The sequence below is a fragment of the Podarcis melisellensis genome (assembly GCF_964234715.1).
Source record: "Podarcis melisellensis genome assembly, chromosome: 17".
Lineage (NCBI taxonomy): Eukaryota > Metazoa > Chordata > Lepidosauria > Squamata > Lacertidae > Podarcis > Podarcis melisellensis.
This window is the reverse complement of record NC_138534.1, coordinates 40,922,583-40,935,842: the sequence shown is the minus strand read 5'-3', so window position 1 is coordinate 40,935,842 and position 13,260 is coordinate 40,922,583. Positions and strand designations below refer to the sequence as shown.

General features: G+C 45.0%; 1 protein-coding gene across 1 annotated transcript; it reads right to left on the bottom strand.

The window, feature by feature from the left end:
- Window positions 1-3,147: 3,147 nt before the first annotated feature.
- RABL3 (RAB, member of RAS oncogene family like 3) lies at window positions 3,148-13,151 on the bottom strand. The gene is made up of 8 exons (XM_081894845.1): window positions 13,018-13,151; window positions 11,718-11,809; window positions 10,029-10,158; window positions 8,954-9,068; window positions 8,233-8,383; window positions 6,401-6,472; window positions 4,854-4,892; window positions 3,148-3,919 (listed from the first exon to the last, which is right to left on the bottom strand). Exons 1-8 carry the CDS (start codon window positions 13,061-13,063, stop codon window positions 3,854-3,856), a joined length of 711 nt encoding a protein of 236 aa, XP_081750971.1. The 5' UTR covers window positions 13,064-13,151; the 3' UTR covers window positions 3,148-3,853.
- Between the last annotated feature and the right edge of the window lie 109 nt (window positions 13,152-13,260).

The window sequence follows — 13,260 nt, the reverse complement described above, 5'->3', positions numbered from 1 at the left end:
CTCACGTTAGCAAGGAACCAGGAAAATCAAAGTATGGATAGACATTTAATTTAAAATAGCCACAATTAATAAGGAATGTTTAGAATTATGTATGAAACATATGTACGAAAAAATAGAATATCCCTTTTGAGCTATTGGCAATATGCCTGGTTTTATATTGAAGGTAACTTTTGGGGGGCTCAGGGATATTGTGGTTGTGCCTCTTGTGAGACCATCATTTTACATTTTCTTTAGCTGTTCCTTAAGAAAGTGTTGAAGGGACGCGGGTGGCGCTGTGGGTTAAACCACAGAGCCTAGGACTTGCCAATCAGAAGGTTGGTGGTTCGAATCCCTGCGACGGGGTGAGCTCCCGTTGCTCGGTCCCTGCTCCTGCCAAGCTAGCAGTTCGAAAGCAAGTCAATGTGCAAGTAGATAAGTAGGTACGGCACCGGCGGGAAGGTAAATGGTGTTTCCGTGCGCTGCTCTGGTTCGCCAGAAGCGACTTAGTCATGCTGGCCACATGACCTGGAAGCTGTACACCGGCTCCAATAAAGCGAGATGAGCGCCGCAACCACAGAGTTGGCCATGACTGGACCTAACGGTCAGGGCTCCCTTTACCTTTATGCAGCTTCTTAGTAGCTTTCAATACTATTAACCATGGTAACGTTCTGGGTGAGACATGGGTGGAACTGTGGTCTAAACCACTGACCCTAGGATTTGCTGATCAGAAGGTCGGCGGTTCGAATCCCTGCGACGGGGTGAGCTCGTTGCTCAGTCCCTGCTCCTGCCAACCTAGCAGTTCGAAAGCACATCAAAGTGCAAGTAGATAAATAGGTACTGCTCTGGCGGGAAGGTAAACTGCGTTTCCGTGTGCTGCTCTGGTTTGCCAGAAGCGGCTTCGTCATGCTGGCCACAAGACCCGGAAGCTGTACGCCGGCTCCCTCGGCCAATAAAGCAAGATGAGCGCCGCAACCCCAGAGTTGGCCACGACTGGACCTAATGGTCAGGGGTCCCTTTACCCTTTACCTTTAAGAAAGTGTTGTGAGCCAGTGCAATCGCTGCTTTCTTCTATATTTAAAAGGAAGAACAGTTGTCCGATGTGGTCTATCCAGCACCTCATCTTTTTACAAAAAAGAGAAAGAAACCCAAACCCCAATCTCACTGCATAAGCTATTGTTTAGGGTGGCAGTTCTCCGAGGGTACGCCACGCCACAGTGTTGTGGCAGGAGAGGGTGGCAAGCGTGGCAGGAAGATTCAAGGACAATCCAAGAAACATTTGAACATTTCAGGGTAGGATAGGATAGGATAGGATAGGGCAGGGTGGATGTTGGGGGGGGAGGGCGGGCCGCCCCCAGTGTCACCACTGAGGAGGGTGACAAAAAGCCATGTGGCACTCACCGTGGGGCCTGCAATGCGCCCGAGCTACACATTTCTCCTGGGAGTGATGTGGTGGCTTGGGCACATGCAGCCTCCGTGGTGCCCCAAATGGTCCACCCACACCCTCCCCCTCCACTGTAGCGCAGCTGGGGGGGAGGAGGCAGGCAGACTCCTTGGATGCCCCGTGGAGCATCCTGCCCTGACTCGCCCCATCCTGTGGGCAGCTGGCCCTCCCTCTGGGTGCAGGGCACACGTGCTGATCCAGGCGCCTGGGATAGAGTAGAGTCCTTTTTTAATTTATTTTTTGTGGAATATGGATAGAAAAGTTTAAAAATGAGAGCAAGAGCATTGGCTATTCTTTTATTATTACTATTACTATTATTTTGTTTTACATATTTAATATTATAATCATATCACAACACATCCAAAGTTACAAGGTTCCCCCGGATCTCTGGACTTCCCACCTTCCCCTCCATGGTTCTGTTGTTAAACCTTTTCTACTGCATCTTTTTTAAAATAATCCCTATTTTTAATAACTCCATTGTGTCCATAGTTCTTGTTACATTACAGTGGTACCTCGGGGTACAGGTGCTTCAGGTTACAGATGCATCAGGTTACAGACTCCACTAACCCAGAAATAGTTTATTTCCTTGACATCTGGTGGGAGGGTGTTCCACAGGACAGGTGCCACCACTGAAAAGGCCCTCTGCCTGGTTCCCTGTAACTTCGCTTCTTGCAGTGAGGCCCTCAGCGCTGGACCTCAGTGTCCAGGCAGAATGATGGAGGTGGAGATGCTCCTTCAGGTATACTGGGTCGAGGCTGTTTAGGGCTTTAAAGGTCAGCACCAACACTTTGAATTGTGCTCGGAAATGTACTGGGAAACTATGCTCATTCTAATTCCACAGTTAGCACATGCTTGGAAGTGTGGGATAAGTGTGGCACAAAATGCAGACGTAGGGAACCTGTGCTTGCAATGCCATTTTATTCAAACTTTTTATGTCGGCTGATGGGTCAGGGCTCATATCTGCACTGTCTCAGGTGCCTGCAGCCAAAGCAGCAGGATTTAACCCCCCACTTAGCAGATGATGGGTTAAATCCTGCTCAGTTTGATCAAACTTGCCCATTCCCTCTTGTGAACAGATGCACAAAGCCAAAGGAAGCAACGGGGGGGGGGGGGGAGACAGGTCTGCTATCCTTCTCTGCCTGCCTGTTTCTTGGAAGGTGTGTGCTGCAAAAACAAACAGACTTTTTTCCCTGCATCCCTGCATGATGAAGAAGTCTTGCTGAGAGGAGGGAGAAACCTGCTTTATGTAGACATGGGCTCCGATAGGGACTTCTCCATGGTGCAGTGCTGCAGGAAAAAATGGCGTCTGCGTGCTTTGCTGACCCTGGGTTTTTTCACCTACACCACTACACAACAAAGAAATTGTGCCTCCCACAGGAAAAGGGAAAATAATTATTTAGAAAAAGCAGTTCCTTGCAAAAGGGGTTCTTTCACCTCTGCTCCCTGTGAGCGCATGCTGAGCATGGGTTAAATTCTACCCAGTTTTGCTGCATGAGACTCCCAGGGGGAGGAGTGTTTACCCAAGGATACTTGCCAGTGCCAAAGATACACAAAGCATGTCATGGCTGAAAAGAGTTTCTGATGGACAGTGACTGGATTTAATAGGGCATTCAGATTATCTACTCATTTCTCAACCTCCCCAGACATCTGCTCTAAGCATTCGAGTCCTGTGCATAAGAGTATCTAGTGTTCTTTGCTTAAATGCAAAAACTCAATTAAATATCCACCAGGTTTTTAATTTTTTATTATTGTGCTTAGCAACATCATTTATTTTCAATGTCGGCTTTCCAAATCTCTTCCCGTTTCCCTCGCTTATTTTTTACACAACTCGTTACAGCTCATAGATATTTTGGGTAGGGGGTCTCTTAGCAACAGGATGAAATCAACGCCATAGCATCAGCAAGAGTATTGTTCAGTAAGCTGGAATGCTGATGTTTTCATTGCTTATAAGCCTTTGATTCTTAAATTATTTTTCTAAATCCACCTCAGCGCAACCATTCTGCTAGGGGTGGAAGCACAGGTTCATAAAACTTTCAGAACACAGAAAAAACATGGGTTTGCATTCAACCAAGTCATGCTCAGAGGAGACCCCTTGGAAATAAATAAACTTAACTTGTTCATTGACTTCAGTGGGCCTACTCTGGGTAGCACTTGGATGGATATAACCCCATTTTATGGGGCAGCATATTCCACGGTGCTGTTGCCTATCCAGTGAAATCATTGCACTCTGTCCAAAAGATCTCGGGTTCTTTCCAGAGGTCTGGAAAGAGATCCTTCTGCATATGTTCAGAAGCACTTGAAGTGGAGCAGTCTTGGCGATTTATGTGCTCCAGAACTTGATTTTGTTAGCAAAAGTATCTGTTGCGGTAACAGGAATGTAGCAGTAAAAGCGTTATCGTTCTTTTTCCATAGTCTCTAGTTGGCAAGTGGTGGTCAGTCGTAGTGAAGATTCTTTACAAAGCCGCCTCCAAATCTTTTCCTCTCTGGGAAGCTAGGAATCTGTTAGACAAAAAACCTTACATTAGAATTGGTTTTTACCAGTCCTTTTCAACCAGTATGCCGTGAATGATGGTCAGGGGTGCCGCAGGCAACAATAGCCCCTGCCCCTCTTTCCTTCCCTCCCTCTTCTGACCCCTTCTTGCATCTCTGCCCCCCATAGACTTGCAAGGCTGTTTGTTGCAGCAACTCTGGCTTCCAGCTCTGCAGGCGAATGGTGCCTCTGGGAGGCTCTTCTCTTGGGGCGGGGGGGGGGGGAGGGCAACCCAGAGACATGAGGCCGTAGCAGCAGCTGCCCGGAGGACTCCCAAGTAGAGGGGAGAGGAGGTTGAGGGAACGCTTCATAAAGGAGGGTGTTCAAAAGGGGTGAGGGGTTGCTGGTGCTGCAGGCGAGGGGTGACCTAAGGGGTGCCGCAGAAAGAATGTAGTTGGTCAAGGGAGCTGTGGACTCAAAATGGCTGAAAATCTCTGGATATACAATATTGGCAGAAGTACCTGGCACTGCCCAGGAATTTTTAGAAACAAAAAAATACTGCCTTTTGCAATTTCAGAACCACTTGAAGCATCCATCGTGTTGAGGTATTCCAATTGCTTTTGTTTGATGTGTCCAATGCAAACAGCTGAAAATCTGTAAATTTTTATAATAACCCTGATTTGCAATGGGGGTTGAATAATTCTGACTGCAACTCTATGATGACATAACTACCATTACCAGACATTACCTTCTGCGTACATTTTGAGACATACCTACTTGCTTTCCTTCCCAGCTCTTTGCTGAGGAGATTAAAAATTAAGCAAAGCAGAGGCTATTATCTCATTGGTGAGTTTTGCAATGACTTGGATTACATCAGTGCTTGCCCTTTTGACATCTCTTCCTATTTCCCCCCCTTTGCCAAAGCTTTCAAAATGTTAACTGTTAAGGAGAGAGCACACATACCTGGTTACCATCTCGTAAGTAGTACCTCTTCTCTATGACCTGAAACAAAAATAAAAAGGGAAGAGTGAGTGTTGTGCATTGGTTTATACAACAGATTTTGTGGCAGCCCAATTGGTTTAAATAAGGATGTTTCCATACGGTGCCATTGCCCAGCCTGGCTGAGAGTAATTAAATTCACACAGCATTGCAGCCTGAAGCTGGTTACAATCTATGACAAAGGCTGAAAGAGCATGGGACTTTTTCTTTTAAAATAAGAAAGACTTTTAAACACAGGCAGTAGAAGGGCTTCTCCCTCCAAAAGATTGCTCTGGATTTTTTCTGGGGCATTCTGGGAAGAACCGTAGAGAAAAATCCGGTTTGATGTTGAAGTCAGGATATCTGTATTAACTTTGCAGCCTCAACATCGTAAGCCAGCACAAGAGGCTTGTGCCAAGAAGAGAAACAAATCTCAAGGACTCCTGCATTCCTGCAGTGGTTGGGGAGAGTTGGCTTCCATGGGGTGTTGGCGAGGGAATGGAGAGTTGGACTTCCTCCACCATCTGCTGGCTCCTGCTTCCTTTGGCGAGACCACTGCCATCCAGCCAAACTGAAGGGAGAGGCGCTGTTCTTTTTTATATAACTTTTATTAAATTTTATGTTTTACAATTTAAAATACTTGTGTTAACATCCTTAAAATATCAATGACTTCCCTTCTTCTCTTTCCATAGTTCATTTTGCATATCCCTGCATATTTTACAAAAACTAAACCATTCGGTCTTCCATTATTGCATCCATCCAACTTATTTACGCTGATGAATTTATCTTAATGCTGCCAGCGTTTTCACGTGTACACAATTCCCCCCATATATTCAATAAACATTTCCCAATCTTCTCTAAACATATGTTCTTGTTCTCTTATTCTATATGTTAAGTCTGCAAGCTGCACATATTCCATCAGCTTAAGTTGCCATTCTTCTTTGGTTGAGACCTTGCTCATTTCCCATTTTGGGGCTAAGGAAACACCGGCCACAGTAGTAGCATACATAAATAAGTTTAAGTGAAGTCTGCTGCAACTGGATTTCTTATGAACAGTGCCAATCCTGAATGTACTGGATTTATGACCATTATGCTCATTTGCCTTCAGTAGCAGTAAAGCTCAGCTGAATGCAATGCCTCTTTGGGAATCCTGCAATGTGTTGTAAATTTTTACTCGGCTAACTATACACTGGAATCTGCTCTGGATCAATATTGAGTAGAATTTCAATGACACCTCATTGCCTTCTATATACATACTCTCCATCTCCAGTCTTGTTAATCTGCCTATTTATCACTTGTCCAGTGTGCCTGAACTGCTCTCACAGAATACAGTTCTCCCTGACCATGAATTTTTAGGTCCTCAACAGGTTGTCTCAGCCTGGCCTGCTCACTTACTGGAATCTGTTCAAGCAGTTGTAAAGGAAATTCAGTAGCCTATGCAATTCACATCAGGCTACTCAAGGCTAATGCTCTTCACTTTCTATGCTGCAAAAATGGAAAAGCAATAGATATGCAGTACTTGAAAGACTCACCTTGTCAAAGAATCTGCTAAGCTTCACAGCGTTGGAGGAGCCTGCAGCCAGGTAGCGAGGATTGGTGCAGTCCTGAAAACATCAACAGATAACTTTCTCTTGAGAGTCATTGAAAGCACAATCCTTAACAAGCACATGAGTTCTTAACTGCAAGACATAATCCTGTGCTCAATAGGGCTGGGCGATATATTGTCCAAAACAGGTTTGAAGTCCATATTGTGATAATGATTTCATAACGTTTGACCTGGCAATATATATAGATTGTGTGTGTGTGTGTGTGCGCGCGCTATGCAAAAATCACAACGTGGGGAAAACCGTGAAGCCAGCCAGTGCCTCTAAATAGCTCCATCCTTATTGCAGACATCATGATATATCAGTATATCACAATGTTGAGCTGATGATATATCACAATGTTGAAAACCAAATATCATCAACCCTAGGGCTCAAACTGAAGCAATAGCTGTGTATTAGAGTCAGTTCACACAAGGAAGGGAATTTTTTATGTAGACAATCAATTTCACGTAGAAAGACAGGAATCAACCAGTCGTGCCCAAGCTTGGTAGCCAACAATTATTTCTATTAGCCACTGAGAATATAACAGAAATGTCCTTGACCACCTGAAGAATGCTGCTCACTTTCCACTGACCAAATGAAGCCTGTCTTGCCACTTACACACAAAATTAATTAAAAGAATAAGTAACATCTTTTCTCCATAAGTTCATGTCCTTGAGCATCTATGTCCTGAATGAGGTAACTGTGCCCCTGAAGGACCAGGTGTGAAGCCTGGGAGTCATTTTGGACTCACAGCTGTCCATGGAGGCGCAGTTCAATTCTGTGACCAGGGCAGCTGTCTACCAGCTCCATCTGGAATGCGGGGAGACCCTACCTGCCCACAGACTGTCATGCCACTGGTGCATGTTCTAGTTATCTCCTGCTGGGATTACTCAATGCGCTCAATGTGGGGCTACCTTAGAAGGTGACCTGGAAACTACAACTAATCCAGAATGCGGCAGCTAGACTGGTGACTGGGAGAGGCTGCTGAGACCACATAACACCGGTCTTGAAAGACCTACACTGGCTCCCAGTACGTTTCCGAGCACAATTCAAAGTGTTGGTGCTGACCTCTAAAGCCCTAAATGTCCTTGGCCCAGTATACCTGAAGGAGCGTCTCCACCCTCATCGTTCAGCCCAGATACTGAGGTCCACCTCCGAGGGTCTTCTGGCGGTTCCCTCATTGCGAGAAGTGAGGTTACAGGGAACAAGGCTGAGGGCTTTCTGGGTAGTGGCACCCACCCTGTGGAACGCCCTCCCAGCAGATGTCAAAGAAATAAACAACTCTCTGACTTTTAGAAAACATCTGAAGGCAACCCTGTTTGGGGAAGTTTTTAATCTTTGATGTACTCCACCTCATTTGTGCCTGAGCACAGCCTAACAGAAATTTGTTTTCAGCAACAGGCTAAAAGTGTTTCCCCCACAGGATAAATCTACTCTAGGTTTTTCTGGCAGTCTAATTTAGTTGCTGTAATGGAACCTCTCTCCTGGCCGCCACCTCCTGCTGCAACCAATGCTGTGAATAATTAGGCTGCCACTATTAAAACTGACAGAGAAGCAGACTGATTATCATTCTTTAACAATAGCAAATTCTCTGAATTATTTAAAGTATGCAATGCATACTATTCTGGTTAACTCTGTAACGTTTGCGTAAATGATCTGCAGATTGCATAAACACAACAAATCTGATTTGGAAAAAAAAGTATTCATGCCCTTTTTCATATATATATATATATAAAATCTTAATCCAAATTGACAAAAATAAGGTACAAAATACCAACCAGATTAATTTCTTCTGCACTGAAATCCTCAGCAAGGAAAGCCGTTCTGGTCAAGACGTCGCTGCGTTTCACTTCTGGGATCTGGTCCAGTTTGGTCCCAATGACAAGCAGCGGGATCTGGTTATCCGCAAACTGCTCACGGTCATAGTCCCTACACAAGAAAAAGAGGATGTGGGTGTCAGTAAACAATATTTTCCACTGCTCATTAAAGACACCAATATTAATTGGGAGGGAAGCACTTGAAAAGTCTAGTGAAGCAGCAGCAGATGTAGAACGTTTTTTCATATGTGATGGACTTGTTTAAGTGTAAAAGAGCATTGGGAAATGATCCATAATGAATTAAAAAAAAATATTTAAAAGTACTTTCCCCCCCAAACCAGAGTCCTTCCTGTTGGGGATAATTCAGACTGAAATTAGGTACTGCACTCAAAACAATTGAGGTTTGCAACAAACACAACAAATTTAATTACAAGTACTGAAATCTGAAGCATCATCTGGAAAACTGCCTGGAGTGTTCAAGAACACATCAGGTTCCCTCAGTCTCTGAGGGCAGATCATTCAAAGAGTCCCACCACTTTTATTGATTGCTGTTAAACGATATAAAGATAAAGAGCAAGGGCCTGCTCTTCAACACACATTCTGGAAAAGGGGAGAGACGCTCTCAACTTATCTCATCCCTCCATCACATCTGCCATGATTGTGAGGTCCTCTGCACACTCACCCATTGGTCACCAGCACTCCTGATGGAGCCACATCTCTGTTGAGAGCTTCCAAAGACCACCGATACAGGTTCTGGGAGGACTTCTTGTTGGTTAAGTCATGTACTAAAATTATGCCTAAATAAGTACAAGGCCATTCGTAAATACAATGACTTCTTCCAAACACCGTCTAAATTATGTTGAAAGACATCGCAGGGTGAGAACACAAGGCAAGGTTGAAAGAACTGCATAACTAGTTTCACATACCCAAGGTAGTTTGGGTCTTTTTGTTTCCTGTACAGCACCCTATGCAATTTGCTTTTGAAATCAAAGGGAGTCTCCCATTTACTGCCCTTGATTATTCTCTTTTCTATTGTTCCAAGTCCAGGAAAACTGGGGTTACATGCTTCCCTCACATCATTCATTATGGACTACCTCTCAGAATTCCCTTTGGTCAACGCAGGAATTTTGAAAGTCATTTTATTTCAGAGATGTCGCAACATGGAGATAAATCACCCCTTTCCATCCCCAGCCAGATATTTTCAATAGAACATTGCTACACATGCTGAGGACTCTAGTCCCTAAACAAGAAAGCCAATACATGTTAACTATTTAATATATCCCAGTAAGTGTTCTTCTCCTTCAGAGTTGGTGTTGTACATTTGGTTCTTTCCAACCATACAACTCCATGAACATAAATTATAAAAGGACCAGAGCTCCACAGGGCCTTGTGCTTTTAGACCCCAGTCTCTCAGTATGTGTGGCGTTGTGGGCACAGTGGCAGAGGGTTGCCACAAATTTAATCTGTTTGCAAGCTTGTGTCTACCGGGTTACAAATAGGCACCATGAACACCTTTACACCCAGAAAATGATTTCAGAAAGCAATTTTAAGCAGATTTGCCAGAATGTACATGTATATGGTATCTACAAAAGTAAAACATTTTCTTATCTAAATTCAGCCGAGTAAGGAACCCTGCTTTGATATCAGAATCTCTCCCTTGCAGTACTTCTGGAATAGGTTCTGCATGAACCAAGTTCACAGGTGTTCTCATAGAATGAAAGTAATAGGAAACAGATCTTAAAACCTGCATACATTACCATTAACTGAGTTGTAGAACACAACACGTGTGCTTTTTACACTACTGGCACTGCCCACTGAACCACCAACATCCCATAATTCAATATAATAAGTCTTCTCTTCTGGGGTTCCTTCTTTGTAGTCATGAATCTGAAAAGGAAAAACCAAGAGTGCCATGTATGTAGAACAAGGCAATACAGATTTCTACTTGAAGGCATATGGTTTGGTTACAAACCATCAATCTATTGTTGTGCCTTTTGTAATGGTTTCGTCCATAAACATAAATACAAGATTCGTTTTCGTATTATCCTAACAACTACTTTATATAGGGCCATTAGCATGCATAGCACTTTGCCGCTCCTCCAAAGGCCTTCATGAAAAAGGTGGGTTTTGGAGAGGGGCTTAAGAGCATGAGAACTGACATGCTGGATCAAAATCCATCTGGTCCGACATTCAGCTTCCACTAGCAGCTAGCTACCAAAAGCTCAAGAACCAGGGGCAAGAAGTTGACAGCTGTCCTCTCTTTTGGCTCCAGCATTTGGCACTAAGATGCAAACTGACGCTTCACATGTAAGTTCCATTTAGTTTTCCTGTCAAATAGCTGTTGATAGGCGCCCCCATGACTTTTTCTAATCCTTAAAAAAAGTCATTTGAGGGGAAGGAGGCACTCGATCCATAGATCATGTGCTTGCTCCCATGGTTGCTTCTTCTAACATTTCTTGAGGACATAAGAGAGGAACTACTATAGGATCAGTTGAAAAAGCTGCAAGTTATCAGTATATTTCATCCCATTCCTAGTCATCCAGATGTCTTCATTAATGATCCAGTGGTTCGCAATTGGTGGTCCCTGTAACCCCCCACTGAGAGGCGCCATGGCACCATTCTCCTAACAAAAACTACCACAGAGATCTCAAACTTTTCAAAAGTAGGGGGTCTATGGCTTGGCTGTTAAAAAACACGGGACCCAAAGTATTTAGCTAATTGGGAACCACTGTATTAGACAAAATATGTGAGGGAACACATCATGGAGGGAATAGCACAGAAGAGAACAAACTATTCCCCAACCACTTCTTTGAATACAGCCAGTGCAGTCTGTCCAAGGCAAGTTGATCTGCTCAGGGCTGTTCTTCAATCTCCTGCAAGGTCAAGCGTGCGGTCTGCCAAAATTTGGTGATTTGATGTATCAAAAGCTGCTGCAAGGCCACACCAGTTCAACTGGGTAACGTTACCTCAGTCTTCTGTTTAACAAATTGCCTGGCTGGTATCCATAGGTGACCAGGAATTCCTTGCAAACATGTGACCAGGCTGGCAAAGAAGAGACAACTCTTTCCATTCCTTCTCCATCAGTCAACTTAGCAGCTGGCAGCGATTAGGGGAGACTTCCTTTCCTCTGTTGCCAACACAAAACCAGGGTCTACTAGCTTTTCAGCAGTTTAGAAAAAAATTGGTGCTCCCGTAACTTTGGTGGGCTTATTTACAAATCTGCATTACTTAATCTACACCAGAGGCTGGACTGAAAATAGATCAACCTACTAATGCTTGCCTGCTTCAGAACTAAGATTTCTTGCTCCCTACTGCAATAGCCTATTGTTTTACAATTCCCTTTGCAACCTGATTATATGTTTTTACTTTGCCAATAAGCCTTCAGAATTTCCCTCGTCTTTGAAGTGAAATACCACCAAACAATATAAATTTATAGTTCCACCTACTCGGACATCAACGGAGCAGCCTACAGTCCAAGACGGGTTTCCCAACATCTGATTGTGACATAAGAGGTGAACAAGCGATGACTTCCCCACACCTGCAAAAAAGGCAACTGCAAACTAAGCCTTCATAGTCAGTGAAACATCACTGCCTTCCTTGTAAATTTTCTGTGTAGTTTAAATTAAGGAGGAACAAGTAGATTTTGAAACTCCTACTAGGATAGCCCTTAGAGCAGTCTTCCCCAGCCCTGGGTCTCCAGATGCCCTGTACCTTTCATACCTTTTACCTGCTGGGTGAGGACTAGAGATGGGAAGGCCTGGGGGGGGGAATCAAAAAAATTGGGGGGAAAGCCAGGTTTTTTCCAAATGGGAAAAAAAATGGCTTTGGAAAAATACCTGGTTTATTTCCACATTTCCCCAGTTCTTTCCCAGGCCTTCCCATCTCTAGTGAGGACCAAAGGAGGGCGATGTGTCCCCCACCAGAGGTACTACCCCTCTCCCTAACACCCATTAAAGGTAAAGGGACCACTGACAGTTAAATCCAGTTGTGAATGACTCTGGGATTGCGGTGTTCGTCTTGCTTTACTGGCCAAGGGAGCCGACGTTTGTCCGCAGACAGTTTTCCCAGGTCATGTGGCCAGCATGACTAAGCCGCCTCTGGTGAGCCAGAGCAGCGCACTGAAACGCTGCTTACCTTCCCGCCGGAGCGGTACCTATTTATCTACTTGCACTTTGACGTGCTTTTCGAACTGCAAGGTTGGCAGGAGCAGGGACCGAGCAACGAGAACTCACCCCATTGCAGGGATTCAAACCGCCGAACTTCTGATCGGCAAGCCCTAGGCTCTGTGGTTTACCCCACAGTGCCACCAGCGTCCCTAACACCCATTACATCTATATTATTATGAATTATTACTATTATTATATACAGTGGTACCTCGGGTTACGTACTTAATTCATTCCGGAGGTCCATTCTTAACCTGAAACTGTTCTTAACCTGAAGCACCACTTTAGCTAATGGGGCCTCCCGCTGCCACTGCAATTTCTGTTCTCATCCTGAAGCAAAGTTCTTAACCTGAGGTACTATTTCTGGGTGAGCGGAGTCTGTAACCTGAAGCATCTGTAACCCGAGGTACCACTGTATTCTGAATTATTACTATTATTCTTCTATACACCCAGCGTCTTGGCAAGTCACTTCCTCTCCCCCCCGGAGCCTGAAGTCCACTCTGCGGCTTTTCCTTCCCTCTCCTCCTTCCTGCCTGCCTGGACCAGGCCTCACCTGTCCTCACCTGCCCCCCCCCCCGCTCACCTGAATCCCCCAAGACCAGCACCTTCACCCTCTCCAAAGCAGCCATCGCCCCTTCTCGGAGTGAGTGACGCGCCCGCCAGCCAATAGCAGCTCCCGCCTCCCGCTGTCAGTTACGCTCTCCGAGCTAGGCCAGCCCGTCGCCGTTCGTCTCTTTCTCCCTATTGGCTGGCAGCTGCGCCGCTCGCCCCGCCCCACCCCAGCTTTCGCGCTCCTCATTGGCTTTCGGAGTGCGGCGAGGCGGGA